This window comes from Bison bison, unplaced genomic scaffold (assembly GCF_000754665.1).
Source record: "Bison bison bison isolate TAMUID 2011002044 unplaced genomic scaffold, Bison_UMD1.0 scf7180017864500, whole genome shotgun sequence".
NCBI classification, from domain to species: domain Eukaryota; kingdom Metazoa; phylum Chordata; class Mammalia; order Artiodactyla; family Bovidae; genus Bison; species Bison bison.
The window spans coordinates 1917842-1935465 of NW_011495059.1; the positions used below are offsets into that span (position 1 = coordinate 1917842).

The 17624-nt window shown below is 40.0% G+C and overlaps 1 protein-coding gene across 1 annotated transcript in view; it reads left to right on the forward strand.

Annotated features, from left to right (window-relative positions):
• Positions 1-17624, forward strand: part of PTPRT (protein tyrosine phosphatase, receptor type, T) — an 839242-nt gene that overhangs the window by 592634 nt on the left and 228984 nt on the right. The window contains exon 11 of the mRNA XM_010829234.1: positions 1458-1731. Within this exon, the coding sequence (XP_010827536.1) occupies positions 1458-1731 (274 nt within the window). The remainder of the gene's footprint in view (positions 1-1457; positions 1732-17624) is intronic.

A 17624-nucleotide genomic window follows, 5' to 3' on the forward strand; every position in this document is an offset into this window, starting at 1 on the left:
TACTCTTGCTGCAGTTTGACACTCATTCTGCCTCGCAGCCTCAGCACCCTCATCTCTAGTCTGGCTGCTGAGTTTGGTTGAATTGACAAGTGAGTCCTCAGTAACCAGATTGGTGGAGAGGAAGGGGCAGTGGGGTTGCTGACTAACCCCTGGAGAGATGATTTGCCTCTCTCCCTAGCCTACACATTTGGCTTATGGTTGGTGTTTAATAAAGGCTTGGGCATCTCTCTTTACACATTAACAGCTTCTTACATCCTTCTAAGTTGAAGGAAATGTGCACGATCACTAGACAGGAGCTTAGAGGAATCACTTTCGCTTGAATTGGTTTTCTACATTTCATCAGATTGGGTTTTGGGCTTCTTTTCAATTTGGTTCAGTTTGGTCCACTTGAACAAGTATTCACTGATCAGCACACAGGTATCAGGTAATCTGCTGAACAGTGTGTGGACAGAGAGAGAGTGAAGCGGAGATAACTAAGCCACAACTGCCACTGTCTTAAAGGTCACTGTCCAGCCAGAGAAACAGCAGCTCCAAGCTCACATTATTGCTGTCCCAGGCAGACAGCCACTAATCAGTGGTAGGAGAGTTGAGTAGGGGGAAAGTCATTCACATTTGGAAGACCTCGACCTGCTGCATGGAGGAGATGAAAGATAGGCTCAGCTTTCAGAGAAGGGCTTTCACAGGCAGAAGTGGGTAGAATGAGAGGGCACTGCAGGTGGAGGAAGCACCAATTGGTGATGGCATGGGATAGTTTCCAAAGGATGTTTGTGCAGTAGCAGGGGTTCTGGAGCAGCTGCAGTCAGGGGCCTACCTACCATAAGACTCTTTGAGAAGTAGTTTACAAACCAGACACAAAGTGCCCCCAAGTGCCAGGATGAGGAATCTAGATTGTCTCGTTCGGATAATGGAGAGCCTGTGAAAGTGCTTGAAGAGTGACAGTGTTTATGTTTAGGGAGGTCACTGGATTGACTGGTGAGTTGATCACATAAATTAGAGGCAAAGAGACCTGCTGAGTTCAGCTAAGAGATGGGGAAGTGCCCCACCTCTACAATATAAAGGGAGGAGAACAAAGGGGAAGGGGGGGTGCAAATTGCTGATGTCAAGTCAACAGAGCTCGCTGATTAGAGGAGCAGAGTGAAAACCGAGGAGGTAGGAAATAAGGATGAGGCCCCAGAATCAAGATCTAGCCACTTGATGAACAGTGCTCCCCTACTAAGGAAAGAAATGGAGGAGGAGGAACATGCAGGTTTGTAGGGGTTGAAACTGAGTTGCATTTTGGGCATACCCAGTGTGAACCAGCCCTTTGGAATATCTAAATGGAGATCTATTTCTGCAAAGCAGCAGATTTAGAAGTCTGAAACTCTGGAGGGAGGTTTCAGTCATAGAAGTGATGATGGTAAATAACAAATTCATCCCTCCAGAGAGTTGCTCATCTGCCTCTCCTCTTTCCCATTCAGTGTTTATCAGCTGGTTGTCAAGGAGGAGCGACTTCAGAAGTCACGGAGGGCAGCTGACATCATCGAGTGCTTTTCAGTGCCAGTGAGCTACAGGAACGCTTCCAGCCTTGATTCCCTACACTACTTTGCTGCCGAATTGAAGCCTGCCAACCTGCCTGTCACCCAGCCATTTACAGTGGGTGACAACAAGACATACAATGGCTACTGGAACCCTCCTCTTTCCCCTCTGAAAAGCTACAGCATCTACTTCCAGGCCCTCAGCAAAGCAAACGGAGTAAGTATGGCCATTGGAGGCCATTTCTTGCCTTGTTTTCCCATTCTTAAATGAGAAGGCAGCATCGCCTTAGAGAGAGGTTGACATATTAAGGCCCATGGACCAAAGCATCCAGATCAGCCTTTTGTTGGGCGGAGGGGGTTGTTTTTTTTAATACAGTGATGCCTACTCATTTTCATAGTGTATGGCTGCTCTGATGCTATAGCAGTACACTTGAGTAGTTGCAACAGAGATTACTTTGCCTCCTAAAGTATTTACTCTGTGACCCTTTACACAAAATGTTCTCAGACAGCTGAATTAGAGGATGGAAAGGTGTTTCACTTGGGCAAATCATATTCACATCTGAGTCTTAATTTTCTTATCTATAAAAGAATACCTATAAATGTGATTTCTATGAATGCCCTAAGCATACATACTTTAGTTAATCAGTGACTACTAACCCCTTTCTCATTCCTATTAGTCACATTAGAAAATGTTTTTCTCCCAAAAATAAGGTAACCTTTTCTGTGTCAGTTGTTTCTTTGCTGTTGTTGTTAATAAGAGGTGTCAGTCATAACATCACAAGATCACAGGGCAGAAAAGAATCTGAAAGGTCATCCAGTATCTCCCTGCCTTCCCCTACATACAAGACAGTGCTTCAGTCAACATAACAGTGTCACAGTTAACAGATGTTAATGTTTATTCCTTTTTTTAAAAATTGAAGTATAGTTGATTTTCAGTGTCATGTTATTTTCTTGTATACAGCAAAGTCATTCAGTAACATATCTATATCTATATCTATATATATATATATATATTCAGTTATATATATATATATTTTTCACATTCTTTTGCATTATGGTTTATTACAGGATGTTGAATCTAGTTCCCTGTGCTATATAGTAGGACCTTGTTGCTTATTTGTCTTTTATGTAATAGTTTCTATATGTTAATACCAAACTTGTAATTTATCCTTCTGCTACCCTTTTTCCCCTTTGGTAACCATAAGTGTGTTCATAAGCGTGTTCTTTACGTCTGTGGGTCTGTTTCTATTTTGTAAATAAGTTCATTTGATCTTTTTTTTTAGAATCCACATATAAGTGTTATATGGTATTTGTCTTTCTCTGCCTGACTGGCTTCACTTAGTGTGATAATCTGTAGGTCCGTCCACGTCGCTGCAGACGGCATTATTCCATTCTTTTCATGGCTGAGTGGTATTCCATTGTGTGTGCCCCACGTCGTCTTTATCCATTCAGCTGTCCGTGGACATTTAGATTGCTTCCATGTCTTGGCTGTTGTAATGTGCTGCTGTCAACATTAGGATGTATGTATCTTTTCAGATTAAGGTTTTCTCGGGAAATATGCCCAGGAGTGGAGTTGCTGGATCATATGGCAACTCTACTTTTAGTTTTTTTAAGGAACCTCCATAATATTCTACACAGTAGCTGTACCAATTTGCATTCCCATCAGCGACATGGGAGGGTTCCCTTTCTTCCACACCCTTTCAAGCATCTGTTAATTGACGATGTCAGTGCTTATTCTTGAATAACTCCAGTAACAAATTCCTTACTTTTTTATATGATAACTTGCTGATATTTGTGGGGGCTGTGACTGAGGGCTTTTTTTTTTTTAACTGACTTAAGTATATCTTTTATTAACGCTTCTACCCATTGCTCTTGATCCATACTTTTAGGTCCCAGTAGAGCCAATGCAATCACCTTCTTAGGTGGTATTTTTTTTCAGTTCACTTTTCCTCTAGACACACACAAACCCATCTGGTCTTATGTTCTGCAAGCTAACTATCTTTAGTTCCTCTTATACTCAAGATTTTCTGCCTATGATGTTTTTATGGACATATTCCAGGTTGCCATATTTCATTCAGCAGATATATAATGAACAGTGACATATGCTAAGCCCTGTAGTTCATATTAAGATTATGTAGTATGTGCCCTCGAAGAGCTTCTATAATCACAAGGGAATCTGGTGTGTGTCATGTTCCACAGTGTGTCTGGAGAAGTGAGAGGCTCACTGGGGTAGAAAAACCTGAAACAAAAGAAAAATTTGTTGTTGAAGTTCTTAGAGAATAGCCTGTGTAGGTGCTGGGTGGCCAAGATAGTCTAGTCTGTTAGTGGCAGTCGTTACTTTATGAGAAACCTGGATTGAGAAACTACTTCACATTTAAAATGTCCACATAACCATTTATAGATTCCAAATTGGTATTTCATTTCTGCATTCATTACTGGTTCAAGGAACATTCCTCACAGAGAGTATAAAACTACAAAAAGAAGCTGCCAGACTGCCTTGCCCCTGTGATCTGGCCTCTTCATACAACGCTCTGAGGTACTGAGGAGGAAGAAGTCACGATGGCCAGAAGCATCTGGGAGCCCATCTCTGTATCCCATATTAGCCAGTTTCTTGGTTCAGCACAGCCCTAACAAAGAGTGGCTTTCCCTGCTCTTGGCAACATGTCAAGAAGTGCTGTTGGGTTTCCGTGCTGTGGAACAGAATCATAGCTGCATTCACGTCACCTGCTATCACATTCCTCCCAAGATTCTCCTAAAAACCCAACAACAGACCAAGTCTACAGAACCTAGGAAACTGGACCCCAGGAGCAATTTCTCCAACCTGAGCATGGTAGGTCCTAGAAGAGCAGCAGATGAGATAGGAGGAATATTGGAAGTCTTGCTCCCCAGACATCTTACAATAGATCCCCTTTTAAAAAAAAACTATTTTGGCTGTGCTGGGTCTTCTGCACGAGCTTTTTCTCTACTTGTGACAAGTAGGGGCTACTCTCTAGTTGTAGTGTGTGAGCTTCTCATTGTGGTAGTTTCTCTTGCTGGGGAGCACTGGCTCTAGGCAGCCAGGCTTCAGTTGTTGCAATGCGTGGTCTCTAGAACAAAGGCTCAGTAGTTGTGGCACATGGGCTTAGTTGCTCTGAGACATGTGGTATCTTCCTGGACCACAAATAGAACCTGTGTCTCCTGCATTCACAGGGGGATTCTTTACCACTGAGCCACCAGGGAAGCCCTAGACTCCCCTTTTCAAGACATGAGGGTTTGCCTTTAGGGAAAAAGGTCACCCCACTCTGAAGCTATCTAAGAGGCAGTTTCTACTCCTGGTTCCAGGATAAACACAATCATTTAGTTACTCATGCCTTTGATCCCACACCATGTGTACCCTCATCTGAGACCTAAGATTGGCTGCAGTGAAGCCTGAGCAGGAGTAGAATTGGGTGGATGCTTATGCCAGGAGTCTTGAGGGTGTAGTAGGCCTCACAGGAACAGAGAGGGAAAAGCTGTGGGAGCCGGGCACTCAGAGTATTGTATCTTTCTAGCAAGAGAAAAACTATGCACCATTTCAAATTATTGCATAGTATTAACTTTTACTGAAGAGAGTTGGGTGAAAGAGACATAGGAATGGGAAAGTCATCCTCAGTCTGACAAGTCTTTGCTTGGTCCCTCAGCTTGCTCCATATCATAAAGGGGAGCAGACAATGCAGTTAAGCCTGGAGGATTTTTGAGAAGAAAACGTTATAACCTGCAAATTTCTTATCAGCCAAGTTGTTGCTCTTGTGTAAATGCATCACAAAGACATTCTCACCATCCAGAGGCTCCCATTGGCCCTGCTTCTATAAAATCATACAGACAGTAGTTGAGCAAGCAATGAATCAAAATAAAGAAATTGCAAAGAGAGAAATATGAAATAAAAAGACACACAGTGAGCCTGGAAACTAACTAAATATCATATTAATGCTAAAATAATTGTTCTAAACACATTGCAAAGAGGTTAATATTAAAAAGCGATTACTTAAAGAGAAAATATAAAAAAAAATTTACAGCTGTTATCTGGGGCTGTAATTCACTCTTGTGTCAACAAAAACTGAGAAAGAGTTGAAGAATTGATGAATGTAAATAAAAATCTGCTAATTTTCCCACTTTGGACAGGTTGGAATAAATAATGACTACTTTATTTTTGATACCAAGGTTTTTTTTAAGTATTCTTTTTTAAAACATAAAGGCAGCCTTCCAATCTATCATAGAAAGCCAGAAAACAGCAATCTACAAAGAAAAGGGAAGAAACAAAGGAAACTATAAGTAAACATGAAAATCAGTAACTATAAAGCAAGCCAGAAAACAGAAGCACTCTATTTGATTTTTTTAAAGTGATGCTTAGCTCTCTTCATGAAGGGGTAAAATGTCTTGAGTCAAGTAAAAACCAGAATTCAGCAAATCTATATCTCTAGAAGATTAAAAACAAAGGTTAGGGCAAAGTTATATTACATTAAAATGAATTAAAGGAAAGCAGAAATGGCCATTTGTTGCCGGATGGTTGTGGGCAAGGTTGAATGATTTACTATCAATCAATTTCATTGCTTCCATTTCCATCTAAAGTTTCAGTGAGAACATCAGAACAAGATAAGAGAGTTTTAGGGACAATATATATATATATTCTATGAATAGTAAAGACAGTTTTTCAGCTTAGCAGAGTGTCTTGATATTTAGCCTTTACAGTCAGACTACTTACACAGAAAACCCTAGTAACTGTGTGACTTTTAAGTTAATTAGATATGATTGATTAACTAAGTAAACATCTAGCAAGCACAATATGTGCCCCGCCAAAAGGCACTTTTGTCTCTGAGTGCCTGGAATAAAGCAGTAAGCCAGACAGATGAAGAAATCCCTACCCTCATAGCAGTTATATTCTAGTAGGGAAGAGAGGGAGGGAGGGGGAGGGAAGGAGGGATGGAGAAGTAAAATAATATGTCAGATTATTAGGTTTAGAAATGTGGAGGTCACTCCTTTACTTTTAACTATTATTAGGATGAGAGTAAAGACACTTGGTAAACTCCACAGTGAACTATATAATTGTGGAATAATTCAGTCCAGTCCTACAAACACTATGGAGAGTCCAAGTATTATGTCCGTTATGAGACAAGGTACTCAAGAGTCCTCTCAGCCACTTTCATGAAGTGTGAATTGTTTACAGGCACTTAGGCTGGGAATTTTGATCACATTAGTAATACCTCATTTGCCTATTTATGCTTTCTTATAAATATTAATAGCAAAGGGCAGTCCCAGCTGTTGAAGCACTGTCCTTGGTGCTGAACTTTCAGCACCTGTCTTAGGAATTAGGCCATATTGTAACCATTTGTTTTGGGTACAACCATTACAAATCTATAGCACTTTAGAATTGGATGATTTTGAAGTGTCATCTTATGTACACCAGAAGCCAACACAGAAATCTCTAATAAAATGTTCTTGGCAAGGCATTATATAGCCTCAGCTTGACCACTGCAATTCTTTGGAGGAAAAAGTTGCTTCCTTTGTTAAACAAGTACAGTAGTTAGAACTTTCTCCTTTCTATAAAGCCAAATTCTGTCTCCTTAACTCTGTAGTCTTGGACACTTGTATTGATTTGAACAAATCAAATTGTTCTTTACTATGTCAGCCTTTTGGAGAAAATATGACAGTATTAATCAGAATCCCTGTCCACCCAGACCATCCTGCATTGATATTTAATATGCAGTTACTTCTATTTCTCATATACTATGATTTCCCCACTCCAGTACTCTTGCCTGGAAAATCCCATGGATGGAGGAGCCTGGTAGGCTGTAGTCCATGGGGTCGCTAAGAGTCAGACATGACTGAGCGACTTTCTTTTCGCTTTTCATTTTCATGCATTGGAGAAGGAAATGGAAACCCACTCCAGTGTTCTTGCCTGGAGAATCCCAGGGGCGGGGGAGCCTGGTGGGCTTCCGTCTATGGGGTCGCACAGAGTCGGACACGACTGAAGCGACTTAGCAGCAGCAGCAGCATGATTTCTGTACCTCTTTCATTCTGTTTATCTATTCTGTTCTCTCATAGACAGACTCCTTTTTACAATGCTCTCCATGAAAGAAATGCCCAGAACCTGGCATTGCGCTCCGGATATAGTTAAACCGTGCTTGCTACATTTCAACTACCTTTCCTCCTTTGAACCATTTTCTAAGACACTATTTCTCATACATTCCAAGATATTTTTCTCACTCCAGGGGTCTCACACAGGCTGTTATTTTATCCTAGACTCTCTTCTTCAGTCCTTGAAGAACTAGGACCTTTTCAGTTTTCAGGTCTCATCTTCATTGTCATATTCTCTGGGAACTTTCCAACCATATTATCTAAGAACCATCCACATCAGCCCTCACTATTTGTTGACCTGTTCTTTACAACACTGTGTGTATTTTTAATTGCACTTGTTTTTGTTTGTTTGTTTGCAGTGCATGCCTCTCTCATTAAACTTAGAGCTCCAGGAAGTAGGAACTCTTGTTTGCTGTTGAATTCTCCATACTGAGTACAGTATTTAACACATAGTATAACAATCATCATTTGATGAATGGATGAGAGTACAAACTGTTTCTTGTTGTCTGTGAGTCTCGATTTCCTCACTTATAAAATTGAAATCGCAATACACACTTCACACAGTCATTTCAAAGATTAAATGAGAAATGATCTCGAATACTGAAAGGCACCAAGTAAGTGTGAGTCAAGTCTGAATTTCCATTCAGTGTAGCATGAGAGACATGGCTCAGAGCTATTTTCCCCATAGACAGATGAGCCATAAAGGACCTTCCTTCCATCATAGCAGTAATACTTTGCCCAGCTGTCTCATTTCCCAAGCTTCAGGCTCCTGGGCAGCCTCGATTTCCTCCAGATCTTCCAAATGGTACCCCAGAGTAGCTGTCTCAGTTGTAAACAGCGGGTGGGTGCAGTTTTACATTGTTTCTTTCCCACTCTTCCCAGAATGAGGTCTGCTGAATCCACTGTTCTCTGCATCCCCACCACCATTAGCCATGATTGTGAAGCTGAAAGGACCATAATTAACGGTTGAATGCAAAACAAGTGTGGCAAATTCATGCAAATATCCTTCAGAAGCCCCCATTTTGGGGGCAGTGCTGTTGTGTCTGTTCTATTTGTGCAGAGAGAAGACTCTTTCCTTGCTAATCCTTTTCATCATGCAGGGGCATATTTAACCTGCATGATGCCTCTGCCAAATGGTGAGCTAAATAAGAGAAGTGGGAGGTAGAAGGGTGATCATTCTCTATGTCTCATTTCCTCTTCCAGCTCCTGAACTCTTGAGAGCAGTTGGAAGGCAGATGCTATTCTGAATGAGTCCTCGTGTTTGCAGTATAATCACATTATAATAGTTGGGATGATCCAGGTAGAGCTGGGTTAGGAAAAATTCTCTCTCTGAATGAATTGGAAGAAACTATAGTTGTGTCCACCCCCTGTTAAGCCAATATTTGCACATGGGTGGTTTTAGTGAGGCACGGGATAGAAAGAAGATCAGGCAGCAGACAGGCTTAGCTTTGAGTTATGGTTGTTCCCAGATGTGTGAACTGGAGCTGGTTTCTTAGCATCCCAAGATATATAATATGATTAATGATATACCTCCCCCAAATGTGGGGAGAGTAAATGAGACAATACATATAATGCATCCATGACCGTTGTTGTAGTTCTGATTCTCTCTCTCTTTTTCACTGATTTCCTGACGCTCCTGTCTTGAGGGAAAGGAGGGTTGAAGCATCCTTCACCTGATACATCGCCATTTGTCCCATAGACTTCACACAGAAGCAAATCACTTCCTAACTCTGGAGGGCCTCAGGAATTGGACTTCATGTCTTTACACATCATTACAGCTGTTGACTGCCTTAACTCCCCATGACCCAATTGCTTTATCTGCCCACCCCAACCTTTATTTTCTTAGTTTAACTTTTCATACACGATTCCAAGCCCAACATTTGTTTGTGTTGAATCTTTTGATATAGTTGATTGTGTCTTTGGAGAATGATCTTGCCCCTCCCAACCTCATCTCCTGATTCTGTTTTTACTTTAGTGACTGTTCACATGTCACATGAAAAAAAGCTCAGATGGACCATAGAATGAGAAGATGTGGAAATCCCAAACTTGAATGGGTTAGAGTTAAGATCTCACAGGAGGTCACATGGCTTGAGTCTTAGAGATTCCATGAGGGAGTTTGTAAAAAAAAAAACTCATATATTGGTTGGTTAGTTAGTGTTATTCACTCAATCATGTCCAACTCTTTGTGACCCCATGGGTAGTAACCTGCCAGGCTCCTGTGTCCATGGAATTCTCCAAGCAAGAATACTGGAGCAGGTTGCCATTTCCTTCTCCAGGAGATCTTCCCACCCCAGGAACTGAACCCAGGTCTTCTGCATTGCAGGCAGTTTCTTTGCCATCTGAGCCATAAGAAGCCACCAGGAAGTCTGTATTGGTTAGGATAAACCAATTTATGCTGTAGTAACAAGCAACCATGAAATCTCAGTGTATTGACAAAAAAAAAAAAAAAACTTCCCCCTCCTTCTGCATTTTCAAAATGGGTCAGCATAGGGGTTCTGCCTATCCTAGTTACTCAAGGACTCAAGATGATGGAAAGTCTACCTTGATCTGTGCCTCCACCATCACCAAGGCAGAGAAGGAAAATGTGGCAGTTAAGGCACTGATTTCCACACAGAATGATACACAGCAGGTTCACATTTCAATGGGCAAGACTGGTCATGTGGTCATGCTTAACTTCAGAAAGGAATGAAGCAGTGCCTTCCTGCTATGTGCATAGAGGAAGGACTGGGATGCTTGAAAATGTCCCTTATGGCCAACATGTTTCCCCTTGTGCCCTAAGCTTTTCCTTCAAGTTCTCATAATTGACAAGACTTACTCTTGAAGTACCTGTGCAGTTTCTATCACAGAGCCTGAGAACTTGCTGTTATTGAGCACCTCCTGCATCCCAAACACTAGTAAATGTTTTCATGTACACTGGCTCTTGTTTGGTCTCACAAAGTGACTCCATTTAAATCAGTGCATGGGTTGTACCACCAGAAGCATCATGAAATCTCATAGTATCTCAGTTACTTCACACAGATGGAAGAATTTTGCTAACAACTTTCTGTTTACCTCCATGGGGATATGGTCAAGAAATGTCTAGCACTCCCTGTGACACTGTTCCACTTTATTATTGTTGTTTTAATATAAATTTATTTTAATTGGAGGCTAATTACTTTACAATATTGTATTGGTTTTGCCATGTGTCAACATGAATCCGCCACGGGTGTACATGTGTTCCCCATCCTGAACCCTCCTCCCACCTCCATCCCCGTACCATCCCTCTGGGTCATCCCAGTGCACCAGCCCCAAGCATCCTGTATCCTGCATCAAACCTGGACTGGCGATTCGTTTCTTATATGATATTATACATGTTTCAATGCCATTCTCCCAAATCATCCTACCCTCTCCCTCTCCCACAGAGTCCAACAGAGTGTTCCACTTTAAAAGACCATGGTTCTTCAAAGTCTACCATACAGTGTGTTTGAGAGGCATCTGAAAACCTTAGATCTCTCCTAACCATCAGTGGCTGAGCCAATGTAGCAAAAAACTGTGAATCAAAGGCCTCCATATATCCTTTTTCAGACTCCGTTGCCATAGTCCTATGTCAGGAACATATTTCTGGATTTTATTAGCTCTGTGAAAAATGGGAAGGAGAACTGAAAAATGAACATTAGGAATCCAGGATTATCATCACATCTTTCTGTAACCACTTTGGAAAGCTTTGACCTGCTAAACGTCCCTGCCTAGTTCTTATCTGTCCCCAGAGGCTGGGTTCCATGCCCCATCTACCTGCCCAGGCCTCCTTCCCAGTCCTCACTGGATTCTCTCTCCTGGGGATCACCAAACCCCTTGGGCATGTCTCCCTCCAGGTCTCCATTCAACCCTTTGAGTCTTATCACTTGCTCTAGAAAGCTCTGAATTTCTGTTGAAGCCCTGTTAGGTCTCAGACTTCTCTTTCCACATGGAGAGAAATTCCCCAAGTGTCACCTTGTACAAATACCAAGATGAGCTCTCCCAGGTTGCTAATTTATTATTTCACTCACTTACAGTTCCTACAGATTTTATTATCATGGTATGAGAGCTGAGGGACCAAGAACATTTTCTTTTCAATGCAATATTTTAAACTCATTTGGATAAGGAAATGAAGGTTACTCAAATGTTGACAGCTGATAATCTTGTCAGTCTGAATCAAGGCGTCAATGCTCCAGACACCCATCCCCAAAAGGTTCATGGAAATGGCAGCCTAAGTTTCCATACAGCAGATTTTCTGCCTCTATCAGGCCCCTTCCAAATGGAGAGTCTCCATGAAGTTCAGCCCAGTTGGCTCACAAATGGTGAAAAAGTGGGGAAAACTCTGAATTTGGCAAGTGGATTCATGAGTTTAAGTCATTTTATAGCTACATGAAGTGGATGTTGGTCTACTAAACTCCAGTTTCCACATCAGTCAAGTGGGGATGAGATATGACCACCCAAACTCACAGGGATCTTTGTGAGGAATAAATAAGAGGAATGATAACTCTTTGCACATTCTTTCAAAGGAAGGTGTTGCTAACATGGATATGTATGAATTTGTGGGTAGAAATTCAGCATTATGTGTATATACATATCGACTTCCATTCACATAAACATTTTAGCATGTGGGTGTATGTATGTACATATTCATGTAAATATTCATGTACATATGTGAGTGTACTCATGTACATATGAATATGTAACCATATTCAGTTAAATTTTAACCCAAGAATCTTACTGGTAGAAAGGTTATCATTGGGCCAGAGTTATAGTCTATGTGGCTAATGAAGGAGAACATTGCTTCTACTTCTTGAGCTTCCTGGAAGCCAAGGCAAAAAGGGGCATCTGGCAGGTTCGCATAGTTTCTCTTACTGGATAGAAACACGTGCCTGCTTTTTATGAGAGGGATTGTATCGCATGTATCCTTATGTAAGGAACCTTGAGGAGATACCAGTTAACATCACAGTATCGTTTGTGCTCACACACTCCATGAGTTCCTTCTCCAACAGTATTGTCATACAAGAGTAAACTGAAATTTAACGAAGCCACTTACACTCAAGGATTCTGTTTCTTGTGCTGTATAGCAGCATTAATACATTAATGCCATTAAATAAGACTAATGGTTCTCAAAGCTTCCCCCCCCCATAATTTTTTTATAAATATGCCTAGCATGGGGTCTTTCCAATTGCGTAGATTGGCAATGACCTTATGCAATCTTAGACAAGTGATTTAGACTCTCTGAGTCTCATTCTCATTCAGAACATTTTGATGCCCATAGTATCAACCATATAAAAATGTTTGTAAATTTTTAACAAGATGATGCATTTTAAAATGCCTATCATAGTGGTTTGTGGTCAATAAGCACTGAATTCGGGTCAGATATTATTAGAATATCACTGGTAATAAGTATGAGGCAGGATGTGGGGATTTACTGAAGAAAGAAAAAGCAAAATCTGAGTGCACAAACATTTGAATAGACAGATGGGGTAAAAATGTTTGCTCAATCAGGAATGAGAAGTAAAATCAGTGAAGTCCAGGGTATGCAAAGGTACCAGCTGACCTACCTGATACATCAAGGAGAGAAAGAGGGTGAGATTCCAAAAGAAAGGTCAGGAATACTGTGTTTATAGAAGGACATGTGCGGAAGTTAGTTCTTCTGTAGGCCCTCCTTGAAGGCTAAATTTGGGTCAGGTTCCATCTTTTTCATCATGGCTCCCAACTTTGCAAACTCAAAAACTCAGTTTGTCAGGAAGCATTTTTGAAGGGAGATTCAAATAAATCTACCCAAGACTGAGGGAAATAGTAGGCAGTTTAAAATAATTCCTTCCCTTCAAAAACATCTCTCAGACTTTTCTATCTCAGAAGTCTGGGTTACCCAAGATATACCTCACTATCTATTTCCAATTGTCACGAAGTCCTGCTGGTTCTCCACTCTAATATTCTCTCCAATCCACATACATTTTTCATCTCCAGTGCCACCATCCTCATTCTGAATACCATCATCTTTTCCTTGGGAAACCTCAGCAAGCCCACCCCCACCCCCACAAGCTGGTCTTCTCACATCCACTTTTACTTACCTCAAAGCCATTATCCAGCCACAGCAAACATGATACTGTATGTATCTTCATTAAACAGATGAGTAAGCCAAGACTCAGAGCAGCTCTGATTTGCTGAAGCAAAACCAGAAGGAAGAGATGGACCTGGATTTGAACCTGTACGTGTAAGAAGCTGTGAGGTGGTCCTGTAGTTATTGCCATGCTTCATGCTGAGTCACAACCACACAAAGTAGAATCCGGCTGAACTGCGACCAGCAGGAGCCCCTAAAAGACCTCCAGCCCTCCCCACCACATCCACATTTGTTCTCTTTCTCCCTGCAAACATGGCCAGCCTCAGTCCCCTGCTCAATCTTGAAACACCTGCTGGCCCGGCCGTTAACATCAATAAATAATGTGGAGCTGTACTAATAACAATTATCATAATAAATTGGCCTTTGATTACATCTGTCACCTGAGAATTTCAAAGACTTTACAAACATCAATTAGTAATTACAGCTCAAAGGATCACTCACTGAGAGTGGGGATCATTAAGGTCAGATAAGAGCTGTGCAGGGAGGCATGAAGGACAGCTCAGGTTTAGTCCTGAGAGTCTCCAGTCCCTGGTGGAAGATTGAAGCCTCTCTCCATGAGGCCCAGAGGAACCACGGTTCTGACATCCCAATTAGGGGATAATTTATACAGCTGCTCCATCAAAGTCCTGATGCTGAGGAATGGGAAGCATGAGATGTAGTTTTGGAAGGGAGCTTATAGGGTGTGCAGTTCCTTTCTTTCTGCAGAATGAGTAACTAAAGTCCGGAGTGGGGAAGTGATTTGTCCAAGGTCAAAGCCATGTCTTGAACCTGGTTTCCCATACCTTGTCCATATTTGTTTATTCTGAAAAATTGTGTCATCGTTGGTCATGCTCTTCTCTGATGATAGTGATGAGGATAAAAATCCAACAATCATTTATTCAGGGCTTGCACTGAGCAGGTGTGGGGATGAAAGTGAAAAGTGAAATGAAAGTGTTAGTCACTCAGTCATGTCCGATTCTTTGTCACCCCATGGACTGTAGCCCACCAGGCTCCTCTGTCCATGGAATTCTCCAGGCGATAGTGCTGGAATGGGTTGCCATTTCCTTCTCCAGGCGATCTTCCCAACCATTATGTCGATGTATCTTAATTTACTCAATCACTTTGTATGTGTGGACGTATAGATTGTTTCCAATATTTTTCAAATGCAAATTTTGCTGCAATAAAGTATTGTGTACATATATATTTTTTCTAATATATATTGTAAAAAGTGTGTCTTCAGCGTATATTCCTGGAAGAGGAATTGTTGGATCAAAAGGTAGACAAATATCTAGTTTTGATAGATGTGTTTAAATTCCCTTGCTTAAAGGCTGAATCAATTCTCATCCAGCAGTGTTTCAAATTGTTTCTCTGTGGCCTCACCAATAGTTTGTGTGGTCTAACTAATTTTTGTCCAAGTTATAGGAAGAAATTGTATCACAATGTAGCTTTAATTTCCTCTCTCTTATAAAAAATAAGATTAACATCATTTCATATATTTAGGAGATATTTTTATTTAATTTTTAACTATATGTGTTTGTCTTTGCCCAATTTTCTATCAGGATTTTTACCTTTTTCCCCACAATTTTTAAGATATTAACTTTCTTTTTTTTTTTTTTTTTTTTTTTTTTTCTAGCACTTTATTTATTTATTTTTTTTTTCCTCTAATTTTATTTTATTTTTAAACTTTACATAATTGTATTAGTTTTGCCAAATATCAAAATGAATCCGCCACAGGTCTATCTGTGGTATATGTTGTAATTTTCTGGACTTTGCTTATAATATTTTTGTCCCACCCCTGAAAATGTAGTCAAATGCATCAGTTTTTAAAGTTACACCTAGACTTTGAGACATTGTGAAAAAGCCTTTCTTATACCGAGATTATAAAAGAATTCACCCTGTTTGCTTCCAGAACTTATACAAGTTTAAATGTTTTTCACATTTACATTTCTGATGTTTGGTGTTTATTTTTGTGCATGGTATAAAGTATGTGTCTAATTTTATCTTTTTTCCCAAATGTCTGTTTAGTTGTCCTAGCAACATTTATTAAAAAATCCATCTTTACCCCAATAATTTGAGGTGCCATTTTCCTCATATTTTAAATTTTCATATGTTCTTGTGTCTTTTTCTGGAAAAACCTGAAATTGTATTCCACCCACCTATTTGACTATTTATGCACTAATACCACACTGTGTATGTGTGTGTGTGTGTCTGTGTGTGAACGATCAGTTTTATCCAGCTCTTTGTGATCCCATGGACTATAGCCCACCAGGCTCCTCTGTCTATAGAATTTTCCAGGCAGGAATACTGGAGCGGGTGGCCATTTCCTTTTCCAGGGAGTACCACATAGTTTTAATTGTAAAGGCTCAATGCCTTGACATCTGATAAGGCAAGTCCCCGAACCTGGATTTTCTCTTCTAGTGCTTTCCTCATTCTTCTTGGGTGTTCATTTTTTCATAAAAGTTTTAGCGGTAACTTTTCTAGCTTCATAAAAAGCCTATTAGTAATTTAACTGGAATTGCACTAAACTTTTACATTAATTAGGGTGAACTAATATCTTTAAGATGTTGAATTATCCTAGCTGAGAACAGAGAATGTCTTTCTGTTTGTTCAAGTCTGCTTTTGTGTCTTTCAGGACTGTCGTTAAGTTTTCTGCGTATAGATTTTGCAGTTCTTGCTGAGCTTAACACTAAGTATTTAATCTTTGTTGCCATTGTGGATGAGATTTGCTGCATGGCAGCCTCTATGTGAGGTCAATTGTGTTTGTGGTTACTATTCACTTTATATGTTAATTTTATATCCTGCTACCTTTATCATTGACTCTTTGTTAATCTTCAGATATACTGTTACATCATCTACAAGCAAATGTTTTAAAGTTTATTTTCCAATCTGTATGCTTCTAATTGATTTCTTTTATCCAATTGCACTGACCAGAACTTCCAATATGATGTAAAGCAGTGGTGGAAATGGAGGTCATCCTACTCTTGATCTTAAAGAGAATGCCTTTAGTAGATTTCCATTAAGTGATCGATTTCTGTTTTCTTGAGCTTTTTTTTTTTTTAAATAAGGAATGGGTATAAATTTTGTCAAATGCTTTTTCTTCCTTAGTAGAGATAATATGAGTTTTCCTTTTATCTGCTAATATAGTATACTATATGAGTAGATTTCTTAACATCCAACCACTCTTGCGTTTCTATGATACATTCCACTTGGTCATAGCATTTTTTTTTTCTCAATGCAGTGTTGAATTCGATTCACCAACATGTTATGTAGTAGTTTTACACATTCAAAATTAAGATTGGTCTATAATTTCTCCCTCGTGTTTGTTTGTTTGTTTGTTTGGTATTATCTCCCCTAAATTTAGGTGTCAATGTTATACTGGTTTCTTTTAAAACTGAGAACATTTTTGGATAATTGGGGAGCGTGAGACTGACATGTACACACTGCTATATTTAAAATGGATAACCAGCAAGAACCTGCTGTATAGCACAGGAAACTGAGATCAATACTATGTTAACAACCTATGTGGGAATAACTGAATCACTTTGCTGTACACCTTTAATTATCAAAACACTGCTAATCAACTATGCTCCAAAATAAAATAAAATTTTAAAAATATATTAATTAAAAAACAGAACTCCATTTTCCATGCTGTAAAACAATTTCTGTCAGTACTATCTTATCTTTAAAAATCTACTAGTATTAGTCAGCCATTAAAAAGAATACATTTGAATCAGTTCTAATGAGGTGGATGAAACTGGAACCTATTATACAGAGTGAAGTAAGCCAGAAAGAAAAACACCAATACAGTATACTAACGCATATATATGGAATTTAGAAAGATGGTAACAATAACCCTGTGTACGAGATAGCAAAAGAGACACTGATGTATAGAACAGTCTTATGGACTCTGTTGCAGA